Here is a 20045-nt window from a genome sequence, read left to right on the forward strand (position 1 = left end):
GCCCTCACGCCCTCATCATCGTTGACTCACTCACTCATCCAGCCTCTCACCCATCCATCCTTGATATCATATTCAACGCACACAAAGTATATATATACCCGTCGTCTCCAAATTCTCCCATCAAATCAACAACCCCAGACCGCATTAGTCCAGAGGTTAGGATGTCTGATTTTCACTCTCGCCGTGGAAACGCTCAGAAGACCGGGGTTCGAACCCCCGATGCGGTATTTTTGTTTGTTTTGATTTGTCCTCCTCCGCCAGAATGATAATCAGGTTGGGCTCGAATCAGAACAATGCAGGTTGACGATAGAGCACTGCAGACGAAGGTGTATAGCGAGTCGGTCCGGAGCGGCGTTGAAAGCTCAGTATACCGAGAGGTAGAGATGGAGAGAATGCAATGCTCTCAAGAAGTTGGTTGGGGTTGCCTCGCAGCGTCGTGACTGACGCATGGTCAGGGCTCCGCGAAAACCCTGCACGTTGGTCACGAAAGACACACATACCTAATGGCCCTGGACATCGTAGTCCTCAGCACTAGCCTGGTCCACATGCTGGGCCGACCTACACGTAGCCAGACCGCCATTTGACCAGCCCTGTACTGCCTCTGTACAACCCGCAAGACCAGACTCCAACCTCGCTCCCCGACTTCACCAGCAAGATGCAATCCCCACAGGCCGACTTCTCAACTACAGCACAGCCACATTCACCCTCCCTTCCCACCACCCCCACCGCGCACTTCCGCGTACCCGCGGATGTCGGCAACCCCCATACCGCCAGCAAAGCCAAGCCTTCATCCTCGGTTCGCCAGCGCGCAGCTGCGCACCAGATTTCCTTCGACCCTGCTGTGCCATAGGCAGGGGGGGAGCGTGAAACGAAACGAGCGTGGCTGTGCAGGCCTGGCGTGCCTGAGGCGTCTGGCGTACGCGTATGTGTGGGTGTGTACGAGGAGTATGCTTGCTCTGCCGGAAGAGTCTCCGAAGGAACGGAGTTGCTAGCTAGCTAGAGAGATGTTGTGTGCTGTGCGTGTTTGGGGATGGGATGGCCCTGATAGGGATGGGGGATTGGCTTGCCATGCGGCTTGGCGTAGCGTGACTGGAGCTGCGCATGCGCGTTTAAATTTGGGGAGCTGCGTGAGGCGTCTGTGACAGAAGTGGGTATCCTTGGGCGTGGTGGTGAGATACGAAACGTGACAGAGACAGACAGACAGACAGCTAGAACCGTGCGGTGCACAAAACGCGGGTAAATTGCAATTGTTCCACACAAGACCATATTTCCATCGCTATGCTAACCATGCCAGTCAAATCAAATGATGATAACCCTCCCAAGCAGATGATCCCCTAAAAAAAAAAGTCGCAATCGCGCGATCTTATGAAAGTGAAGTCGGCACACGAGTCAGAGCCCCCGAAACCCCTACGCCGATCAGTCCACGTCATAGCAGATCACCCACGCCAGAAAGAACGTGCGAAATACACCCCCCGTCCACGCAAACCCTGCGATTCCCAGTAAACCTGCGACGCAGCAAAATGCCATGTCCGCCCCTGCCAATGAGAATGTCGAGCGCGGAATCCCGCTTCGGCGCCCCCTCGGAGATGAATGGATACGGAATAATCTCCCACACGTGATTTGGCGACCTGCCGCGAGCGTACTGGCGCCGCCGTTATGAAGGGATACGGGGGTGTCGAGTTGATAGAGGGTAGATACGGTGGTCCGTGGGGCACAAGGGGATTCGTGTTTCGAAACGGTGCTGTCTTCGTCAGCGTTATCAATGCCTGAAGTTGCGGGGCGGCGTGAATGTTGCTCGGTGAGCGGTAGCCCGTGGCCCTGCGTACAGCCAAGCAGTTGCGTGTGTTGGAAAGAGCAGGTGCACTGTTTCGCGCAGCTGGAGCCGGGAGAATAGGCACCTGGAGTAGGATTGGGAATGCGAATTGAAGGATCGAGAGAGCAATTACTGCGAGGGTTGCCCGATTCGGGGCGCCGCATGCTCGCGTAGGAAGACATACCTAGGGATCCCTGCTCTCCTAGTTGATGTCACCGCAGCTGTCTGTGGTTTGCCGTACGGGGTGAACACTCGACAGCGCGGCGGATGGAGCGGAAGGCGTTCAGGCGTTGATGTCTCCGGTGCCTTCGCAAACATGACAGGTCTGCTTGCCCTTCTTGCATTGGGCGCAGCCTTTGCCGTTGCAAGCGTCGCATTTGATTTCTCCGTCTCCTCGACAGGTGGGACACTGCATGGTAGCGGAGGGCGGCCGGCGGGTTGACAGAAGGCCAACAGGAGTTGGGACGTGAAAGGCGGTCGATGGAGAAGTGAATGGTCGAGGATGGAAGCAGCTGTTCAACAGTCTTAACAAAGGCAGAAGGAGCGAAGAAGTGAAGCGTGGAAGGAGCGGCTGTGGTGTCAGGTGCGGTTTGGGGAGACAGCCCCAGCCGGCCGCGTCCAAAGCCTTATATGTCTCTGCAGGCCATGGCTCGACAGTTGGACGTGGACCCTGAAAGAGAGGTAGGGCAGGGCTCAGGCTCAGCCACGAGCAGAAGCAACCGCACCGACCGTGGCATGGACCGTCGTCTCTCACTTGCCATGTCGCCCTGGAGGGAGTCTGTGGTGCGCGGCAGCCAATCCTGAGCATTTCGGAAATTATTCCTGCCGCTCCACTGCACAAGACAGGCAGACGGTGGGCAATCTGGGAACGAGATGGCACTCGGGCCGCGCCTTGTCAACGCCCACTGGTGCCGGTGTAGTCGATCCACGCCGCGGCGCGGGCAGGGCCCTGGGCCCATCAGCTGGAGAGTGGGATGGGCGGTCTCCCACCGGCCGGCGGCGTCGTCAGGCGAGCGGGAGTCAACCTGGGCGGTCCCAAGGCTCAGCGGTACCTGGTGTGCCTCCGACGTTGGAGCACTCGCTCGGTGCCTCAGCCATCTAGCGCGCTGGCGTTGGCATTAGCGAGGGCTAGCATCTGATCCCTGGGCACGCAACGTCACTCGAGGCCTGCTGCCGTGGCCGTTGTTGCAGTGCTGCCTCGCTGCCGTGACACTTTTGCCCTGTCCAGCGACGCAACGGGGAGCCTAACGAGGTCGCCCGCGTCCCGAGGCAGCCTCCAGAGCCAGTGGACGCCCCACGCTCCCGCGGGACTGGGTAAAAGCACACTGCGAGGACCACAGCGAGCGGCCTGCGCGAGTGCCACCAGATAAGGTAAGTACACACGTGGCAGCTGTAGGAGCGTTTGGCATGAGCCGAAGAGGTGGGTAGGGCTGATCGTTCATTCGTCAGCATGCCTGCCTGGAGAATACTCAGAACAGGGGCTTGGTGATCTCTCTCCCTCTCGCTGGAAGCTCCCGTTGCAGGTTTACGCACCCATACGGGAGAGGGGTGGGAGACGGCCCCTACCTGATGTTTGGGGTCCTTGGCGCGAGGCTCGCTGCGAACTGATATGGCCTGGATGCATCAGGACGTCAGCAGCAGGTGCCGCCCCAAGTTCCCTTCTGTCCTTGTACATGCCGAGGATCCAAACTTGCACGCTGGGTTGCGTTCCGGCCTCCACTAGCCCTGCTTGTGAAGGCCGCCCTCTTAGTGGAGTTCAAGGAGTCACGGGTAGTAGACACTTTGCGAACGATGCAGCCGCGATAGCCCGCGGCCGTACGCTCCGATCACCTGTCCGAAGGAATGGGGAGTACCGAACATGTAGGCTGCTCCTTAGTCTAGCGATGAAAGGATTCAAGCCCCTGGGCAGGCACAACATCCTCCTGTGGTGACGTGCACATAGCCAGACGAAGCAGCAGGGCCTGAAACTGGTTTTGCATATTGACGCAAACGTCCGCGTGAGCAATGGGGCAGGGGTCCTCGCTATCGACACCATGAAGCCAATGGCCGTGACACTATCAATATCATCGTGCATTGCCCAATCAGGCAGGTGCCCTCCTGGTATGAAATAAAGCGCGCTTGTGCTCCAGATCCGCAATCTTCCGAGCTGGAGCACGCAAACGACAGTGCTTCGCCCGCCTCGTTCAGCTCCGTGCCGCTATAGTTTGTACGCGCTGTTAAGATAAGCTTCGGGGCGCGCAGGCCGATATGAGTCTTGTACAAGGCCTTTCACGACTTCTTATTCGCTGTCTAGATGAGATATCGATTACAGGCTGAGAACGATCAGGCACCCTTGGACAGACCCGGACCAGAAGACATAGTAATACAGTGTACCTGTAACACTTGGTGCCTGATCTGGTAGTTCGACGTCATGATCGGTGTGGAAGTATGTTTCAAGATGGCCGAATCGCAGATACAGTGTCTTGTCATGTTGTACAGAAGAGCATCAAATACCGCTTACTTTCATTATCTGGCTCGGCGCTTACAGCTTGGCCATCAGCCGCGATGTTAGGCTCGGTCTTTCAAGAGCAGCGGGACCGTCGTAAACGTCTCTTTCAACAGCCCGCGTATTGATCTGTCAGCGTTAGTATCACCGGCCTCGGTTGATGCCAAGGCACACTATTTGAACTCACATGGTGTAGCCCCAACTGATCTACGCGCTCAACACCCAATAAACGCATGCAAGTCTCGGTTTCAGCTTTGAGGACTGTATAGCGGTCAGCAAACATGCAATGTAACGAAGGGAACGATACGACGCGGCGACCGGTGCACGTCATGCGGCTCTTTGTTGCGCCGCAAGGTAGGCAGGGATAAAGCGTGCCCTATAGACGTGTACTGCTGAGTCCACCAAGCGACGGGCGCCAGTCGATCAAAGAAAAAGGGTCCACTCACTTTCAAGAACCCTGGCAACACCTTCTTTGCCGCCAGCGCCCAAGCCGAACAGCGCAGCCCGACCAATACCAACCCCTTTCGCCCCGAGACAAAGTGCCTTGACGACATCCGTTCCTCTCTTAATGCCACCATCAACCCACACTTCTATCCTGTCAAAGACTTCAGGGCAGTATTTGCGGATCTCGAGCAGCGTGTGTACAGCCGGTGGTGCAGTATCGAGTGCGCGTCCGCCGTGGTTTGACAGAATGATGGCCTTGACCTGCGGTGCATGGAGACTGGCAAGATAGGCGTCCTCGTGGGTCTGGATACCCTTCAACACGATTGGCAGATCAGTGTGCTGTGCAAGCCACGGCAACGTCGTCTTCCAGGTAAGATCTGCTGCCGTGCCCCAGAACAGACTTTGTCCCACGCCCATATTTTTCGGTGGACTTGGGGTCTTTGCATCGGTGCTCGTCTTGCTCACGCTCGCGTCTTCTTGCACAGCTGCTCTTACAGGAAGGTTCGCACCGACGTTCTTAGATCTCTCATCATCTTCTCGCTTGCCTGGCACCGGTGCATCGAGCGTCAGGCAAATGAACTTTATTGCCGGCAGCTTCTTCATGCGTGCAAGCATGGCCTCGCTCTTTGCTCGTTCATTCTGGACGTACAGTTGCCAACCGAAGACTTGGCCCCCTTTCGCATCCGCGACGATCTGCTCGGGGGTCATGGAGGCGTTCTGCGAGATGACCTGCATGGCGCCATACTGCTCGCATGCCTGCGCGATGCCCCACTCACCGTCCGGATGCGCCAATCGTGCCATTGCGGCCGGAGACACGTAAATGGGCAGCTTCACTTTATTTCCGATGAAGCTCGTGGATGTGTCGCATCTGGTGCAGTCGACGAATACCCTCGGCCTCAGCAGAATCTGCCTGTATACCGTGTTGTTCAGCTTCTTCGACGTCAAGTCGTCACCCGCAGAATAATAGTATGCCCATGCCTTCTTGCTTATGTTCTTTGTGGCCACCTCCTCTATCTCATCAATGTTCAGTATGCTGTCCAGATCTACGGGTCCATCATCCTCTGCTGCGCCCATCTCCGCTGGCGACTTCTCGGTGGAAGGAAGCGTATCTGGGTCAACAGTTCCGAGATGCTGTTCGGGCTTGAGGCTTTCTTCGAGGATGCCAGGCGGGTGGATTGGATCGTACTCTTCGGTTGCGTCGGTGCCAGCGAGCTGGAGGATAACTTTAGAGCCACCGGGGTGCTCGGCGATGAAGTCGGTCACATCGTACACTTTGCCGTAGAGGACGACCCAGCAGCTGTCTGCTGTATTGTGCTTCCCCACTACGATCGAGTCAATACTGGTGGAGGTGACATTCGCGAGCGATTGTTCTTACCCTCTGCATAATCAAAAACTTTCGACATCTTGCCTATGCAATCGCAATGACTCCTTCCTCCAATCAGATCTGGCTGAAACGTAACACTGGCTTTTAGAACGATTGCTGCGCGGAATGCGTAGACCAGCAGCTATATGCTTTGTAAATGAATATTTATAAGCGTAACAATAAAGTCACAGGGCGTTGGAATGCTGTGGAAGGAGACAAAAGCTTTGGACGTCGACGAGAGTCGCATCTATAACCGACCCTGGTAGCGCGGCTTCAGCGCCATCCTCCGCCTTGGATGCGGGATTTGCGGGGTGAAATCTCGGGGCATTGCTTTGCCGAACTGGCAGTGCGGCCCGCATTTCTTCTTTAACCCAACATCGCCCATTTTGTAGCAGCCTTCTAGTGGCGCTTTTTTTTTGGGGGGGTGAAACATAAAACTCGTGTCCGCCGTCACATTCTGGTCTTGACCATTGACACATGGTGCTATGCTGTGATGTGAATCACGAATTGACTCAAATGCTGCGGCATATGAAATGCTTGGCGCCTGATCGTTCCCAGCAACATCTTCTGCGACGGATGACAACGTGATAGACTGACTGACAGTCTTATGAGCTTGACATTGCATGATTCAGGTGACAGATCACTGCAAACTCTAGGTTGGGTATCATGCCATTCATATTACTATTCTTCTGTGTCCGATCCACCGCATCGCCATTGTACCCTGAGCATCACCACCCCTCTACAGACACCGGCTCCAAGTCCGGGTCATTCTCGTCACCCCAGTCCATCTTCTCCAATTCTCTCCTGAAAAAGTCCTGCTCATCCTCGAGCACTCCACTTCTCGCGCCCATGCCCTCAGGATACCTCTTCAAATTGTGCCAGTGCGTCAGCGCCCTCAGCGCCTGTTCCAAAGGCACGCTCTCATCAACCTCGGCATCCACGTCGCTACCTGCCAGCCAGTCGTCTCTCAGCTCCGGCCGGCAATGTAGATACACCGCTGTGATGACGCGCATGTTGGACTGACGCCACTTGCGCCCGCAATACGGAACTTGGTTCTTGAACAGCTTGAGGGTGTAGAGGCGGAGCTGCGGCTGCGGCACCTTGAGACTCTTTCTGAGGAACTGGGAGGATTTGTAAGAGACGAGCATGAGGTTACGGTGTGCTTTGTTCTTGCAGATCTTTTGCATGATGCGTAGATAGTTGATGGACGTAAAGAAGGCACGCCAGGAGAACGTCGTAATGGGCTCTTTGGGGAGCTCGCTCGTCGGGAAGCCTAACTCGTCGACCTCTGGTGCTTGAGGCATGGCGGGGAGCGGTGAGGGTGGCTCTGCTTCGGATTCCAAGCTCTCTGGGTCGTCACGACGCATTCGAATTGGAGGTGGCACCGCATCGTCAGAGTCGGAATCGGCTTCAGGGCTCTCTTCTGGCTGCTCTTGATCGACACCCAATCTGGAGTGTGACCGGCAGAAATAGAAGAAACTGCTAATTTGGTTAGAGTGAACAGGTGTGAATGCGACTGGTAGCTTACTTGAGTTCTTCTTGCTCGCATTTGAAGTTGACGACCTTTTCAATTTCTTGAAGTTGAAGAAGTTTGAGTATCAGCGGGACGTAGCTAGAGTCGACCAGAAGCTGAGTTATGTACTCGTACTTTAAGATATCTATCGGCCATGGTCAGTGGAGCGCAGGAAAGGACTATATGAACAGCTTACGGGAGATCTTGAACCACTTGAGGATCAACATCAGGGTACCTGAGACCGCTTTGTCAAGCACTTCTTGCGTGCGCATTGCATCCAGTTCTTCGTTGGTTGCTACTGATCCGTTATGGCCATTGACCCCATTGGTTTCAGGCCTACCATTTTGATGATCCTGGTATTGGAACCCACTCTGGAGACCGTTGGCCCCATTTGCTTGCGTGACAAGAGCTGTAACATGCGACAGTATTGCCTTGATGAGGACTATTATCACCGACTGAAGACTAGGTAGAGCTTTTCGCTGCCTGATTGTTAGCTGGAATCTTCAAGATACTGAATAATACTCACGTAGAACTCTTCTACCAGATACAAGCGTTCTTCGATACTTCCCGAAGGCGGCGGCTCCTTCTTGGGGCTGCCCTCTGTAGGGTCCAGGGAAAGCTCATCGATGTCGGCATTGTCATCTGCGCCTGACCAACCTCGTTCGTACTTCATAAACTGCACACGTTCTTCCCACAATTGTTTCATAGCACGTGTGGCCCGCATGCGCTTCGCGTAAAGATCGGCCGCCTCCAGAATCGATGTAGGAATGTCCGGACCCTCCCATTTGCGTCCTACAAGCAGATCTTGTAGATCAGTCGAGCCTTTGCCACCAAGCTTGTTGCTTGTCTCATCGAGAGGTGGATACAGGAATGGAAACATCTGGTTGGTCTGGTAGTTCTGCTTCTTTCCACCCTTTCCGCCCGGGCCTGCTGGCGACGGAGGCGGCGAGGGCGCTGGAGTTGCAATGTGAACAGGCTGATGCAAGATGGATGCATTGTTACCACTCATATCTCCGAGCCCTGATCCGAACACATGATTTCCGGCGACTTTGTTCGGGTGGTTTTTCAGAGGTGGTAAGATCGAGTTGTTCTCTGGCTCCAACGGAAATATCGGGGGCGGAGGGTTATAGGCAGGGTATTTGGAGAGTATTTCTTGTCGAAACAGGTGATAGTCTAACGGTGATGCTGTGATTAAGGGCTGGCCCTTCGCATCTGCAGATTCTAGGGTTTTGTCTTTGAAGTTGTTCCTGGCCTTCTCTGCCTCTGCAACACCTCCGAAAGACACAAGAATAGTCTTCCACAGCAGCAGGCATATCTTTGGTAGCGGAAGACCGATGGTGTCATCCCACCGCAGCTTCGAGATGATGTCAATAAGCAGCATCAGAAGCCCAGGCTCTTCAAGCGCTAGAAGAGCTGTTCTAATCGTAGTATCATTATTTTCCGTCTCTTCCACTCGAGCAACTTCCAAGACAACATACACAGCTGTCATACTGCACCATGCCTCGCGGCGTTCAGAGTCCTTATTATCGCGCAAACCAGTGGAATCTGTATCGACGCCGCATGCCCGTGAGAATGCACAGCTGAGCTGGCTTATGATAACCTCCAGCCCGTCTAGATCGATCAGAAGTCGCACATTTTCTTGAATCAGTTGGACATGCTGTGCAGACTTGTCGTACGTGCCGGGAGCATGCCCGTCTCTGGACAGTGGGGTATGAACCGGCTCTTTGCTGCACTCGGTGTCCGTCAAACCAAGACCAGCACTTTCATGCCAACAACCAAGCAGGATGTACACCAATGCCTCGAGCTTCTTCAGCCTCGGCACCGGATCATCTCCCCTAATGACACCCAGCAAGTATTGTACAAATTCGCTCTGCTGCTGCTTTGTAGCTTTTGCCCAGTCTAACCCTCCTTCTTCGTATGGTATGCTGTTCAACCCGTTAAAGGTGCCCCACTCCTGCGCGAAGGACGTCTGCGCTTTCAGCAGCATCGCCTGCTCTTCCACGCTGTATGAGAACCACTCTTCGAGCTCGTCTTCGAAAGACGAAGCGTCTTCGTACGCGAAAGCATATGGCGCGGGATCGACTTTGGGCAGCTCGCTCACCAGGCTGCGCAACTGCATGAGTGATATCGGGTCGGCCGTCTGGGTAGCATCCGGCGGCGGGACTGGGGGTGCGGGAGGCGGAAGGTGCAACGGTGCAGGCAGCGGGACCGAGTTATCTCGTCGAAGCCCTGGACGTGCGGGCAGTGGTGCGCTGGGCCCATCGGGTAGGGCAGGCGGGTTCGCATTAGAATCGAACACGAGACCTTGTTGTTCTGCGGTGTCGAGAGGAAGGTTCAAGTCTTCCAGAGGCTCTGCCTCGATTACTGGCGTCTGCGTGCCACCCAGTCCCAGTAGCTCAGCCTCGTCAATAACGGGGGGCACGAGCGGCGCATCGGGGGTGTTGTTGCTGTTCATCGTAGCTCGTATGGAATGTTTTGGCGCGGAGATTTCACCGTGGCCACCATTTTCAGGCGACAAATTCAGAGCCGATCCATGTCAATGACTGAGCGGAGCGCACGTTTGCTTGACGCAGTGAAGAAGCGTCGCGGCATCTCCAAAGAGCGGAGGTGGGATGCTCCGCACACGCCAAGCGTGAATGGCTCGTGCCTTCGTCCGCCAATCAACCAATGACGCTCATGCAGGGAGATGCCAGGGTCCAGCCGAACTGTGAGGCTCAATTTCACCCATGCGCAAAGACGTCGTCTTGTATTGCCGATGACTTTGCTTGCCGATTGGTCTGGTAGCATCTCCCTCAAGGTCTGACTTGGCCGTCTATCAAATGAACGCTATCGGAAGGAGGTTATTGTACCAGTATCTCAGTGTGTACGTGAAGATTCGGTGTGGCCTGTAGTATGCAAAATCAAGAACACTCGGTTGTTTAGTCGACGTACAAGTTCATCACATTCGTCACTGTTTGCATACGATGGAAGTGTACTGTCATAAAACTAGTCGTCATCGAAACAGCTATAGCACCCCGAAATATGTGCATCAAGAAGGAAAGAAAATGATCTCCATCTCTCACAAAACAGGTAGTTGTCCACATGTTCGAGGCGAACGTGTACCGTCGGCACATGAATGAGCAAGAACGCACTCTTGGAAATGAGCGTCAACCGATGTATGACCCGAAAACTCCGTCTGAAAGCAGCCATTCGCGGGGTGACCTACCCCAGAGTATGTGAGAAAGAGATAGGTCAGCCTAAAGATGTGTTTTGCGCAAAGCAAGAAGCCACCAGCAGTACTGATCACACCTGCCCAGCTTCACGTTAGAGGACGGGCGAGGCAGCACGGGGATAAGAACAGAATGACCGGAGGATGTCGGTCTCAGCTTGACCCATTCTGCTCGCCGTTGTTCTCGCGGTCCTTGATCTCATCGGGAACGATTCCGGCATTCTCACAAGCGCGTTTGTAGATTGCACACTCATCCCAGGCCCGCTGGCACTCGCCCTTGAACTTGTCGCAGCTGGTGCTGAGCTCCGTGATGGCTTGTTCGGTCAAGAGCTTCTCTAGTGTCCATTTCTCGATGTTCTGTTGCTCATTCTCCTTGAGCTGAGTGATGAATTGGACAGCGCGTTGTAGGATAGAGCCCTTGTTCTTTTCGCAGCCGGGGACGATCTTCGCAAGCTCGTTGATGCCCTCGTTGATCGTTTCGCGGCGGCGTCGCTCCACTGCCAGCCCAAATCAGTATCAAGTTTAGAGCGATATGGACGACACATAGCTTACCTTCCTTGTGGTTGTCCCTTCGCACCTTATGCCATTCCTCGGACCCAACCGTTGGTTTATGGGATGTTGTAGCGGGTGGCGATTCATTGCCAGTACTCTGACCTGTCCTCGAAGACGACGTCGCGGCTTTGAGAGCTTCGAGGCTGAAATCCTGCATTCCCTGTGACTGATGGTGATCGCCCATGTTGAATGACGAGTCGCCGGTGGATGACTGCGGTTGGAAAGACAGCTCAGTTGCCTGGGGCACAGTCATCTGGTAATGCGCGATGGCAGCAGCGGCCGTTTCGCCCATGCTCTGGTTGTTTGCGCCGTCGAATTGTTGCTGCATATCGTCTCCGTTAGCCGAAGCGTTGTGTGCGGCAAGAGAGGCGAAGGCCTGGTCGGTCAGGTCGGAATTGCCGTGGTTCGTAGAAGGCGCGGGCCGGGAGTTGCCCTGATCGCGCGTGTCTCGCTTTCGCTTGTTGGTGTGAAGGCCGTCGTGGGCGCCGAGGCCTGTCTTAGAGGTGTCGGTTGGGTAGCCAGCAGTATCCGCCATAGTCTTCAAGGTCTGCTCGTACAGGGAAATGATGACAGTAGACTGCCAAAAAGAAGCATGTACGTGCTGGGGTGGCAGGTGCTCCTTTCGCTGGCGTTCTGGGGCTCTTGCTGAGCACCAATGACGTTGAGCGGCGTACGTAGATGAAGCGGCGGACCGACGTATGCAGCCGCGTGTGAATCCACAAGGCTAGGTCCTGTGACAGAGATAATGAGGTGGGCGGGGGGCTGCGCGAAGGCTGAAGTCGCAAGCAGGAGAGGTGACGCTTTGCCCACCAGTTCGCGCACGATGCGGGTGCTGCCAGTCGCGATCAACCGGGCGCAAGCAGAGGGGCCTGGTAAAGAACAGACTGTCAGCACGACGCGAAGAGTTGAATGTGCAGTGCGACGCGGCGCCAGTGGGAGCACGAGGCGATGCGCTTGCTGTTTGCCGTTGTGTATCACTCGTCTGTCAACCTCGAAGGGACGGCGCGAGCCACAACCTCGCGTCGTGTTTGTGTAGGTGCGCGCCGGACCCTCATAAGGCAGGCGCGGCCTGCTAGAGGATAGCGCGACCTCGCGCAGTGAATGCGGACGCGCAGCTCTAACATGGTGGTGTTGAAAGGGAGAACAGTGGGCGCATACCTTGGTTGTTGTTCGCGACGTATGGTTCGCGATAACGTGATCGGGCGCTTGAGGCTGCCTGGGTGAGGAGCACTCGCAACAAAAGAGCCAGATGATTCTGTGAATCGGACGAGGATAGCGGCAAGCAAGGCTGCTTACTCTATATAGCCTCAGAACGTCAACCGCTGCGATCTGGCTCAGAAAACGATATCGCCGGGTGGATAGGCCCTGGAGGGTGCAAGAACGTGATCAGTAGGTCACCTGAGGAGCGGCGGCGCCTGCGCTTTATGAGAGCGAGGAAGGGCCCGCCCAATGGTGCACGTGCCACCGACCCCGCGACCAGCCTTCCACCAGGCGTTCCCGCCCGCCAAACTTGTCGTGCAATAATGCGACGATTGCGTGTGAGCTTTGAGCACACCAAATGTCCGCGCTCTTGACATTGGCACGGCTGTTGCTGCACCTGTTATCACTCATACCGCAAATGCTGCAATCTAGACGGTCCTTCATCCACTCCTAACCTCAGATCTTGCTCCGACGGCCGCCCAAAACCATCAACCACAACTACAGTTGATAGTAAGTCAACTGCCTCAGCGGCCGTCGGGTTCTACCCCCCACGTCGAAGTAAGCTCAACGTACTCATGCAACCATCTGTCCGTTCTGGTTCACGTGCCTAGTGGGCGCATGTGACAGTGGTTCCCCACCACTATTCGCCCTAGCACCTTCCTGTCCTTGACGAGGCCTTACTAGAGCGGTCTGATGCCTGCGACATATCCATCTTTTCTGGCTGTGTTATCTGCCTAGGTGCATCGCTCGTATTCAGCTGACATCACCGTTCGAAAGCCTCAGCCAATATTTTGATCAATCGCACGCCAAGATGAAGCTGCTTGCCACAGTCAACACACCACTACATCCAAGACATTACGGGTCGTCCCGGATTTCCCAAGGTGTGCATCACGAGCCTCGCTGTGTAGCACAGATGGGTTACCCCAAGTCTGCACAATATTCATGCGAGCGTGCCCGTGCAAGCATCGCTTTGCCATCAACTTCTCTCCGATTATTGAATCAGCACCTAAAGCTACTTCTCGCATACACCGTCCAAGGCTCTACCTTCTATTGCCCCATTGCAGAACTCAGTTCTGGGTCTGCGTGGACGATCTTCTAGATATGGCACACCAAGATCTGCTTTTCAGTGCTCCTATGCTCTGAATCAATATGCATAGCGTCAGCGTGCTTCAAGCTGGAGTATTGCATAGTGTCAACGAGGTCATGTTGGCGTGTTTTCCGTCAAAGCAACGTCCATCGCGCAGCCTGTGGTCACTCGTCACAGCATAGCAACGGATGCAATGCAGGTATCGATTCATTACCATCCGCCGCGGCAGTTTGCTTTTGTCTGCCTAGGCTGCGCACACAATCATATCTGAGACAAAGCATTGCAACGTGATGTGGTCACGAGGCTACACAGACGCGTTTAGCGGAGTGTACAAGAGGGTCGCATCATGCTCAGGTGACCTCTAGGATGCTTTGCCGGAATCGTTGCGGCAAGCAAAGTGCGACTGTTACTTGACAGTTGTCAATATCGGCCTCAACTTGAATTTCCAGCAGACGCAGGACTGAAGGAAATGCTTTACAACCGCCTTCAAGTAGACTTGGTCTGCTTTTCCACACATAGCCCTCAAGGTCTGCGTAGACGCTATCTCCGTACGTCAGTAACATTCCAATAGAGCCTGCTAGAAGCAAAATGTTCGGCCTGCCGCAAAGTATCCGACAAACAGCTCTGCTAAAAGCCTTCTCAGTTCACGAATCAGCGCATCATAACTTGGCAGGTCGAAAACTTCATACTCCGTAGCATTAACCCTTTCTACAATACCTTTACGGGAAGCCCATCGTCGTCTGTTCCCTCGCCTGCATCCAGCATCAACCATCCGACCTCTTACTACAGCGCTCCTTCCAAAGCTCTTCAGTACCGACCCGACGCTTACACATTTCCATACAGCTTCCTCACGACTTCTTCGCAGTTCGTACCAAAGTATGAAAGTATCTGTTGAAACATATCTTGAGCCCGTCGTATCTTTCGATCCCTGTCTTATGACACCACTGGTCAAGTGCAACAGTCCAAAGCTACCCCTCCAACCCACCACCGAAGATCTCAGCTCAAGTAGAGACAAACGATCAAGCCAAGCAGACCGTTCAGATCGAAAGGAGACCCGCAGTTCCTTCTTCACTATAATCGAATTCTTGAAGAGCAATCTCCATGCCATCCGGCACCAGCGTCCCGCTCGCACAAATCAATAATAGAGGCTAGGCCAAAGCATATCTGAGCCTATTGATCTCAAATCTGCCACTTACAACATACAATCTTGAGCGATTTTCAATCCCGCTTCCCCACCCGCCAAATACGTCGTGTATGATGTGACTGCGCCAGTGCTACCTGCCCCCCCACCACACCCCACCAATATCAGAAATTTTCTTGACACCGCACGACCTGTGCTCCCACCCCCACTTCAAACCCCTCGACGGTTTCCCCATCTCACACCTACCCACTTTCCCTTCATTATTATATGTCAATATATATTTAAATCTTGCTCGCACTTTCATCCATCAGCCAATTGTCAACTAGACAATTACGGTCGCTTAGCTCAGTTGGTTAGAGCGTGGTGCTAATAGCCTTTGCAACGTTAACGCCAAGGTCGCGAGTTCGACCCTCGTAGTGACCAATAAAGATTCTTTTTGCCGCATTTACCATGCCTTGTGGAGGGCGTCTCGTGGGTGGAGTGCGATATCTTTTTTGGGTGTGGAGGCGGCAGGGAGCTGGACATGAATGGACTGGATCACACGACGCACATTACATACTCTCTATATGCCAATATAACTAGAGAACGATGCTCGTGTTTTTGTTCCATGGTTTGTTGGTAAACATATTTCTGGAAGCACATGTGCTAGCGGCGTTGCACTTCGCCAATTGTTCACAGGATTGGCGTGGTCAGATTTTCTCTCACACAAAAAGAAGAACAGGAATCTGTTTGCGGATAGAAGGTTACAAGCGAAAAGCTAATCTCCATACACGCTTTTCTTCCAAGCACAATAACATATCAATCCCAGCGCCTGCCCAAACACCGAAGAATGCCCCGTCCAATCGCCGCGCTATGCAGTAAACAAAACCTTCCGCCTAAGCCTCGTAATCATAACCCCCCTTCCCAAACTCATCCTCCAACCCAATCGTAACCTTGATATTCATCGCCCCCAACTCCTGAATCAGCAGTTTCGCCGCATACGGCATGGTAATGCGCCTGACGCCCTTCTCACTCTCACAGATGCGGCAGTACCCACTCGCCCCCATCTGTCCGCACCGCTCGCACACATCGACATTGTGCGCATCGGAGCTGATCATCAGCCGCTCGAGCAGCAGCTGCGATGCACCGTACGCGATGAGGCAGTCACGCTCCATTTCTCCAAGACGCAGACCGCCGTCGCGCGCGCGACCCTCGGTGGGTTGCCGAGTGAGGATGGCGCGCGGGCCGCGGGAGCGCGAGTGCATCTTGTCTTGGACCATGTGCTTGAGTTTCTGGTAGTAGATGGGGCCGAAGAAGACGTAGAACTGGAGGGCTTCGCCGGTGATGCCGCTGGTAAGGTAGTCCTTGCCTGTGTAGGAGAAGCCGTGTTCCACGAGGACGTCGGCCATGTCGAGGACTTCGGAGCCGCCGAAACAGGTACCGTACTCGAGGGTGCCGCGCAGGACGCCGGCTTTGCCCGAGTGCAATTCCTTCATTTTCCCGACCGTCATACGTGAGGGGAAACCGTGGGGATTCATAATGATGTCGGGGCAGATGCCTTGGTCATTGAAGGGCATGTCTTCTTGGTTGACGATCAGACCGCAGACACCCTTTTGTCCGTGGCGAGACGAGAACTTGTCGCCGAGCTCAGGGCGGCGTGTTTGCCGCAGCAGAAGCTTGATGAGGGAGGTGCCTGCTTCATTTTCGGTGATGCAGACTTTATCAATGTAGGACGGGTCGGGAAGTTTGTATCGCATCTCTTGGGTCTTCATGGGGATGTTGCCGCGTGCTCCGGTCGTGGTGTCCGAAGGCACGGCTTTCATCAGGTAGGTTTCGCCCTGGTTCACTCGGGCGCCGACCTGCGCGATTCCATCTTTTCCGATTGCTCCGTACTTTGGATCTGCAAGATTTTTGGGCTGCATGGCCGTCTTGTCGTCAATGCCATCCGAGGTACCGTTCGCATAGGTCTTGAGTGGCACGACAGTCTTCTTAAGCACCTGGCAACGCCCAAAACCGCGGTCGCAGGATGCTTTATTAAGCACAAGGGCATCTTCAATATCATAGCCGGAGTATGACATGACGGCGACGGTGGCGTTCTGCCCAGCGGGAAGCTTATCGTACTTTGTCAATTCGATGGTCCTTGTTTTCACCATAGGCTGCTGAGGGTAAACCATGAGATACAAGAGTGTGTCTATCCTGGTGAACTGGTTATATGCGATAGCTCCGATGGCTTGTTTACCCATAGCGCACTGATATGTGTTACGAGGCGACTGGTTGTGATGAGGATACGGAATCAGGCCGGCGACAGCGCCGAGGATTGTAAATGGCTCGATTTCCAGGTGAGTTGTGTACGGTCCAATGTCTTTCTCTCTGATCGCAATGTTGGTATCATTCTCTTCGTTGCAATCCAGATACTCAACCAAACCACGGGTAAGAAAGTCTTCAAATTCCATTGATCCTTTTCGGAGCGCCTTCAGGTAACGCGCTGTGACTTTAGACCGTCCGTTCTCCACGATGATGAGCGGCCGACAGATGCGACCTTCGTCAGTAGCGATGTGCACCTCGCAGAAATCGTGGTTGATGTAGATGCTCGTGAACTCCGATATTCGGCCCATTCGCCTTAGCTTTCGGAAGTTGACGAGGAAACTCTTGGGAGTGCTCGTAAGGGCAATAGGGGTACCGTTGAGGCAGACCGAGTACAAGCCTTCCCTGTGTATCTCTTCACCAGTCTGCATGCAGATGTCTTCAGCTCCCAGGAGGAACACCATCTTTCGTACTGGGTCCTCGTCGTCCTCGGTGGTGATGTGAGTCATCAGAGCCAGGTTCTTGACGAGACCGCAGGCTTCTCCTTCGGGCGTGTCCGAAGTGCACAGCATACCGAATTGAGAAGGCTGTAGCGCACGGGGACCCGACACCTTTCTTGTCTTCTCGAATTGACTGGATATGCGCGTCATCATACCGAGAGCCGCAATGTAACTAAGCCGACTGAGAACGTGCGTAACACCCGCCCGGTCCATCTTGAAACGCTTGAGACTCCAGTTGCCGGTAGCAATAGCACGCTCGATACCGAGCGTGATGTGGTTCTTAAGGGCGCCGATGTGCGAGAAGGCATCAAATTCTTGGGCGCGGTTCTGCTTCTTAAGCACCTTGTCTATTCCTAGCTTGAAGTCGTGATTGAATCTCTTGAAGTGATCTTCAAATAAGAGGGACAACATCTGACCGGACAATTCGAGACGCTTGTTGCCGACATAATCTCGGTCGTCTACGAGGCTGGGATTGACTTCAGCCATGACGACCCTCCGTGCCATCAATGCAATGTACAGAGCTTTTGTCCTGAAATTGGTACCTTCCACAGCCACGTGAGGCAGGACGACGTTCGCTAAGCATTCAATGGCTTCGAGGTAGTAGTTCCTAGCTCGTCCAAATTTCTTAGTCAGGCGGACGCGGTGGCCAACATGTTCCAGTGCTGCTTGTTGTGTAAAGATTTTGGCTTGCATGCAAGATTCAAAATTAACGGTGAACTTGTCCTGATACTCAGCATCGTCGCCGCAAATCAAAACCATGATTTCCTCGTCTGAGAGCACTCCTAACGCTTTCATGACAATGACAATCGGAATCTCCTCGGAAAGCGTGTTGTGGCGCAGGTACATGAGGCCTTTCTTTTGAATCACGTATGTCTTCGTTTTCCGCTCGTTGGTCGAACTCGTTACGCTGGCCTGCATGATTCCTTTCGCACTCTCCACAATGACACGATTCTTGTTTAGTTGTTCTTGAACGAGGATAACTTTCTCTTGGCCTCTTGTAATAAAGTAGCCTCCGGGGTCCAGCGGGCATTCTTCCAGAAGAGCCATCTCCCTGTCGTTCTTCCCTGCAAGCACACACTTGTTGCTCTTGAGCATGATAGGCATTCTGCCGATCTGCACGTTGTTCCTCCTGACCCGACTGGATCCGCGCGTATATACAATGTCCACAACGATGGGCGCAGCGTATGTCATGTCTCGTAACCGGCACTCGTTGGGCGTAATTGTGCTCTTGTAATGTCCGTTCACATTGTCTTCTTCCGCACGATTCGGCGCCAGCACCCGAATATCCTTGTATTCGAGCAGAAACTTTGGGTCGAGATCGCTGCGCACGTATCGGTTCGCTTGGAGTATCTTCTTAAGATCCACATCGACAAAGTGATTGTACGAGTCAACGTGCTGCTTCACCAGACCCTTTACTTTCAGAAACGCCGGGAGTAAGTTCCACTTGTCACGCGCAGTGTCGATGGGATCGGTAAGCGATTTGCCGTAGTAGAAGGGTTCGAGCATGGCCGCGAATTCGTCCTTCGCGCTGCTGTTGAGTGGCGCTTTTTGGCGACGGTTCTTGTCGGCAGCGTTGGCGGGCGGATCCACGTCCATTCCATCTTCTGCGAGCGCGCGCTTGCCCTCCTGTATATCACCGCCTGCGTCTTTAGTTGCAGCTGCGCCGGGCGCGGCTGTCATTGCCCCGCGCGGGGCAGGACGAGGCCTCGGTATGGGGGGTTCCTACGAGTGTCAGTGTGTGCTTGGAGTGGTGATGCGATCGCATTACCTTTTGGCCCACCATATCTGGAACTGAAGAGCAGAAACAGACAGTTCGTTGCAGAGGCAAGGTGCGGATGGAGCAGCTTGACTTCAAAATAGTTTTGCCGCAGGTAGGCCGAGTCACAGGTCCCCACCAATCGGGGGTTCGCAAGTGCCGCAGCCTCTATCTCTCAGCGTGGTGAGTGCCCACAACCACCTTTCATCTACAGTTAGTGTGGTGGTACGTGATCCAAACAGCAACCTGGCCAGCGCTGTGAAAGTGAAACAATTTGATAGTGGTATCTTGTTGAGGTGCTAGGACCGTGGTATGCGCGTGCAGCATTCTGTGGCGCACAGAGCACATTTGAGCTGTTACTTCAACCGTCTTCGCAAACGTAAGTTCCTCCGATGGCTAGAGCCGCTCGCTCGACAAATCAAACAATGGCTTGCTGCTGTGTGTGATCTTTACATGCCGGATCGTATTACAACGTCAAGCTCTGAGATAAGCATGCGGGACCATTGTTGTGAGCCTCGAGTCTTCGATGCTAGTATATATTAGACTTTGTGTTGTTCACTATCCGCAATGGTTATTGCGTGTCCACGTTTTCCACAATGTATAATCAGGTCAGGGTTCCCAAACAAATCGAACCATTCCGTCTAGACTCGCAAAGCACCCAAATCTCATATCGACCGATACTTCCCTCGAGCGCCAAACG

General features: G+C 54.1%; 7 protein-coding genes and 2 non-coding genes across 9 annotated transcripts; 4 read left to right on the forward strand and 5 right to left on the reverse strand.

The window, feature by feature from the left end:
* The first annotated feature begins 138 nt into the window (after positions 1-138).
* Positions 139-227, forward strand: CC84DRAFT_t21. Its single transcript has one exon. It is a non-coding gene; the product is annotated as a tRNA-Glu (tRNA).
* Positions 228-503: 276 nt separating this feature from the next.
* On the forward strand, positions 504-850 carry CC84DRAFT_1214292 (uncharacterized protein; the record flags this gene model as incomplete). The annotated part of the gene is made up of 2 exons (XM_018182616.1): positions 504-518; positions 569-850. The coding sequence occupies 2 exons, from the start codon at positions 504-506 to the stop codon at positions 848-850; spliced, it is 297 nt and encodes a 98-aa protein (XP_018041393.1).
* Positions 851-1825: 975 nt separating this feature from the next.
* Positions 1826-3176, forward strand: CC84DRAFT_1203304 (uncharacterized protein). The gene is made up of 2 exons (XM_018181817.1): positions 1826-2214; positions 2656-3176. The coding sequence occupies exons 1-2, from the start codon at positions 2130-2132 to the stop codon at positions 2913-2915; spliced, it is 345 nt and encodes a 114-aa protein (XP_018041394.1). The 5' UTR covers positions 1826-2129; the 3' UTR covers positions 2916-3176.
* Positions 3177-4076: 900 nt separating this feature from the next.
* On the reverse strand, positions 4077-6222 carry CC84DRAFT_1113743 (uncharacterized protein). Its single transcript, XM_018175370.1, has 4 exons — positions 6118-6222; positions 4745-6064; positions 4486-4559; positions 4077-4427 (listed from the first exon to the last, which is right to left on the reverse strand). The coding sequence occupies exons 1-4, from the start codon at positions 6143-6145 to the stop codon at positions 4335-4337; spliced, it is 1515 nt and encodes a 504-aa protein (XP_018041395.1). The 5' UTR covers positions 6146-6222; the 3' UTR covers positions 4077-4334.
* Positions 6223-6761: 539 nt separating this feature from the next.
* On the reverse strand, positions 6762-10221 carry CC84DRAFT_1113745 (N1221-domain-containing protein). Its single transcript, XM_018175371.1, has 4 exons — positions 8145-10221; positions 7815-8097; positions 7634-7763; positions 6762-7587 (listed from the first exon to the last, which is right to left on the reverse strand). Exons 1-4 carry the CDS (start codon positions 10071-10073, stop codon positions 6834-6836), a joined length of 3096 nt encoding a protein of 1031 aa, XP_018041396.1. The 5' UTR covers positions 10074-10221; the 3' UTR covers positions 6762-6833.
* A 672-nt stretch (positions 10222-10893) lies between these two features.
* On the reverse strand, positions 10894-12018 carry CC84DRAFT_516947 (uncharacterized protein). Its single transcript, XM_018186575.1, has 2 exons — positions 11379-12018; positions 10894-11323 (listed from the first exon to the last, which is right to left on the reverse strand). The coding sequence occupies exons 1-2, from the start codon at positions 11911-11913 to the stop codon at positions 10980-10982; spliced, it is 879 nt and encodes a 292-aa protein (XP_018041397.1). The 5' UTR covers positions 11914-12018; the 3' UTR covers positions 10894-10979.
* A 1971-nt stretch (positions 12019-13989) lies between these two features.
* On the reverse strand, positions 13990-14944 carry CC84DRAFT_516921 (uncharacterized protein). The gene has a single exon (XM_018186574.1). The coding sequence runs from the start codon at positions 14771-14773 to the stop codon at positions 14243-14245; it is 531 nt and encodes a 176-aa protein (XP_018041398.1). The 5' UTR covers positions 14774-14944; the 3' UTR covers positions 13990-14242.
* A 196-nt stretch (positions 14945-15140) lies between these two features.
* CC84DRAFT_t22 lies at positions 15141-15229 on the forward strand. Its single transcript has one exon. It is a non-coding gene; the product is annotated as a tRNA-Ile (tRNA).
* Positions 15230-15530: 301 nt separating this feature from the next.
* CC84DRAFT_1161818 (beta and beta-prime subunits of DNA dependent RNA-polymerase) lies at positions 15531-19582 on the reverse strand. Its single transcript, XM_018177840.1, has 2 exons — positions 19358-19582; positions 15531-19311 (listed from the first exon to the last, which is right to left on the reverse strand). The coding sequence occupies exon 2, from the start codon at positions 19267-19269 to the stop codon at positions 15682-15684; it is 3588 nt and encodes a 1195-aa protein (XP_018041399.1). The 5' UTR covers positions 19270-19311; positions 19358-19582; the 3' UTR covers positions 15531-15681.
* Between the last annotated feature and the right edge of the window lie 463 nt (positions 19583-20045).

Source organism: Paraphaeosphaeria sporulosa (assembly GCF_001642045.1).
Source record: "Paraphaeosphaeria sporulosa strain AP3s5-JAC2a unplaced genomic scaffold CC84scaffold_2, whole genome shotgun sequence".
In the NCBI taxonomy this organism is placed as follows: domain Eukaryota; kingdom Fungi; phylum Ascomycota; class Dothideomycetes; order Pleosporales; family Didymosphaeriaceae; genus Paraphaeosphaeria; species Paraphaeosphaeria sporulosa.

Bases quoted from the DNA above. Each gene is read 5' to 3' on its own strand.
- CC84DRAFT_1203304 (XM_018181817.1), top strand. From the start codon at position 2,130: ATGACAGGTCTGCTTGCCCTTCTTGCATTGGGCGCAGCCTTTGCCGTT. The intron at 2,215-2,655 runs GTGGGACACTGC...CCACTGCACAAG, and splicing joins TTTCTCCGTCTCCTCGACAG to ACAGGCAGACGGTGGGCAAT.
- CC84DRAFT_1113743 (XM_018175370.1), bottom strand. From the start codon at position 6,145: ATGTCGAAAGTTTTTGATTATGCAGAGG. The intron at 6,065-6,117 runs GTAAGAACAATC...ACTCGATCGTAG, and splicing joins AGTTTTTGATTATGCAGAGG to TGGGGAAGCACAATACAGCA. The intron at 4,560-4,744 runs GTGAGTGGACCC...ACCGCTATACAG, and splicing joins TGTTGCCAGGGTTCTTGAAA to TCCTCAAAGCTGAAACCGAG.
- CC84DRAFT_1113745 (XM_018175371.1), bottom strand. From the start codon at position 10,073: ATGAACAGCAACAACACCCCCGATGCGCCGCTCGTGCCCCCCGTTATT. The intron at 7,764-7,814 runs GTAAGCTGTTCA...CATGGCCGATAG, and splicing joins CAAGTGGTTCAAGATCTCCC to ATATCTTAAAGTACGAGTAC. The intron at 7,588-7,633 runs GTAAGCTACCAG...TAACCAAATTAG, and splicing joins TGCGAGCAAGAAGAACTCAA to CAGTTTCTTCTATTTCTGCC.
- CC84DRAFT_516947 (XM_018186575.1), bottom strand. From the start codon at position 11,913: ATGGCGGATACTGCTGGCTACCCAACCGACACCTCTAAGACAGGCCTC. The intron at 11,324-11,378 runs GTAAGCTATGTG...TTGGGCTGGCAG, and splicing joins AAGGGACAACCACAAGGAAG to TGGAGCGACGCCGCCGCGAA.
- CC84DRAFT_516921 (XM_018186574.1), bottom strand. From the start codon at position 14,773: ATGGCATGGAGATTGCTCTTCAAGAATTCGATTATAGTGAAGAAGGAA.
- CC84DRAFT_1161818 (XM_018177840.1), bottom strand. From the start codon at position 19,269: ATGACAGCCGCGCCCGGCGCAGCTGCAACTAAAGACGCAGGCGGTGAT.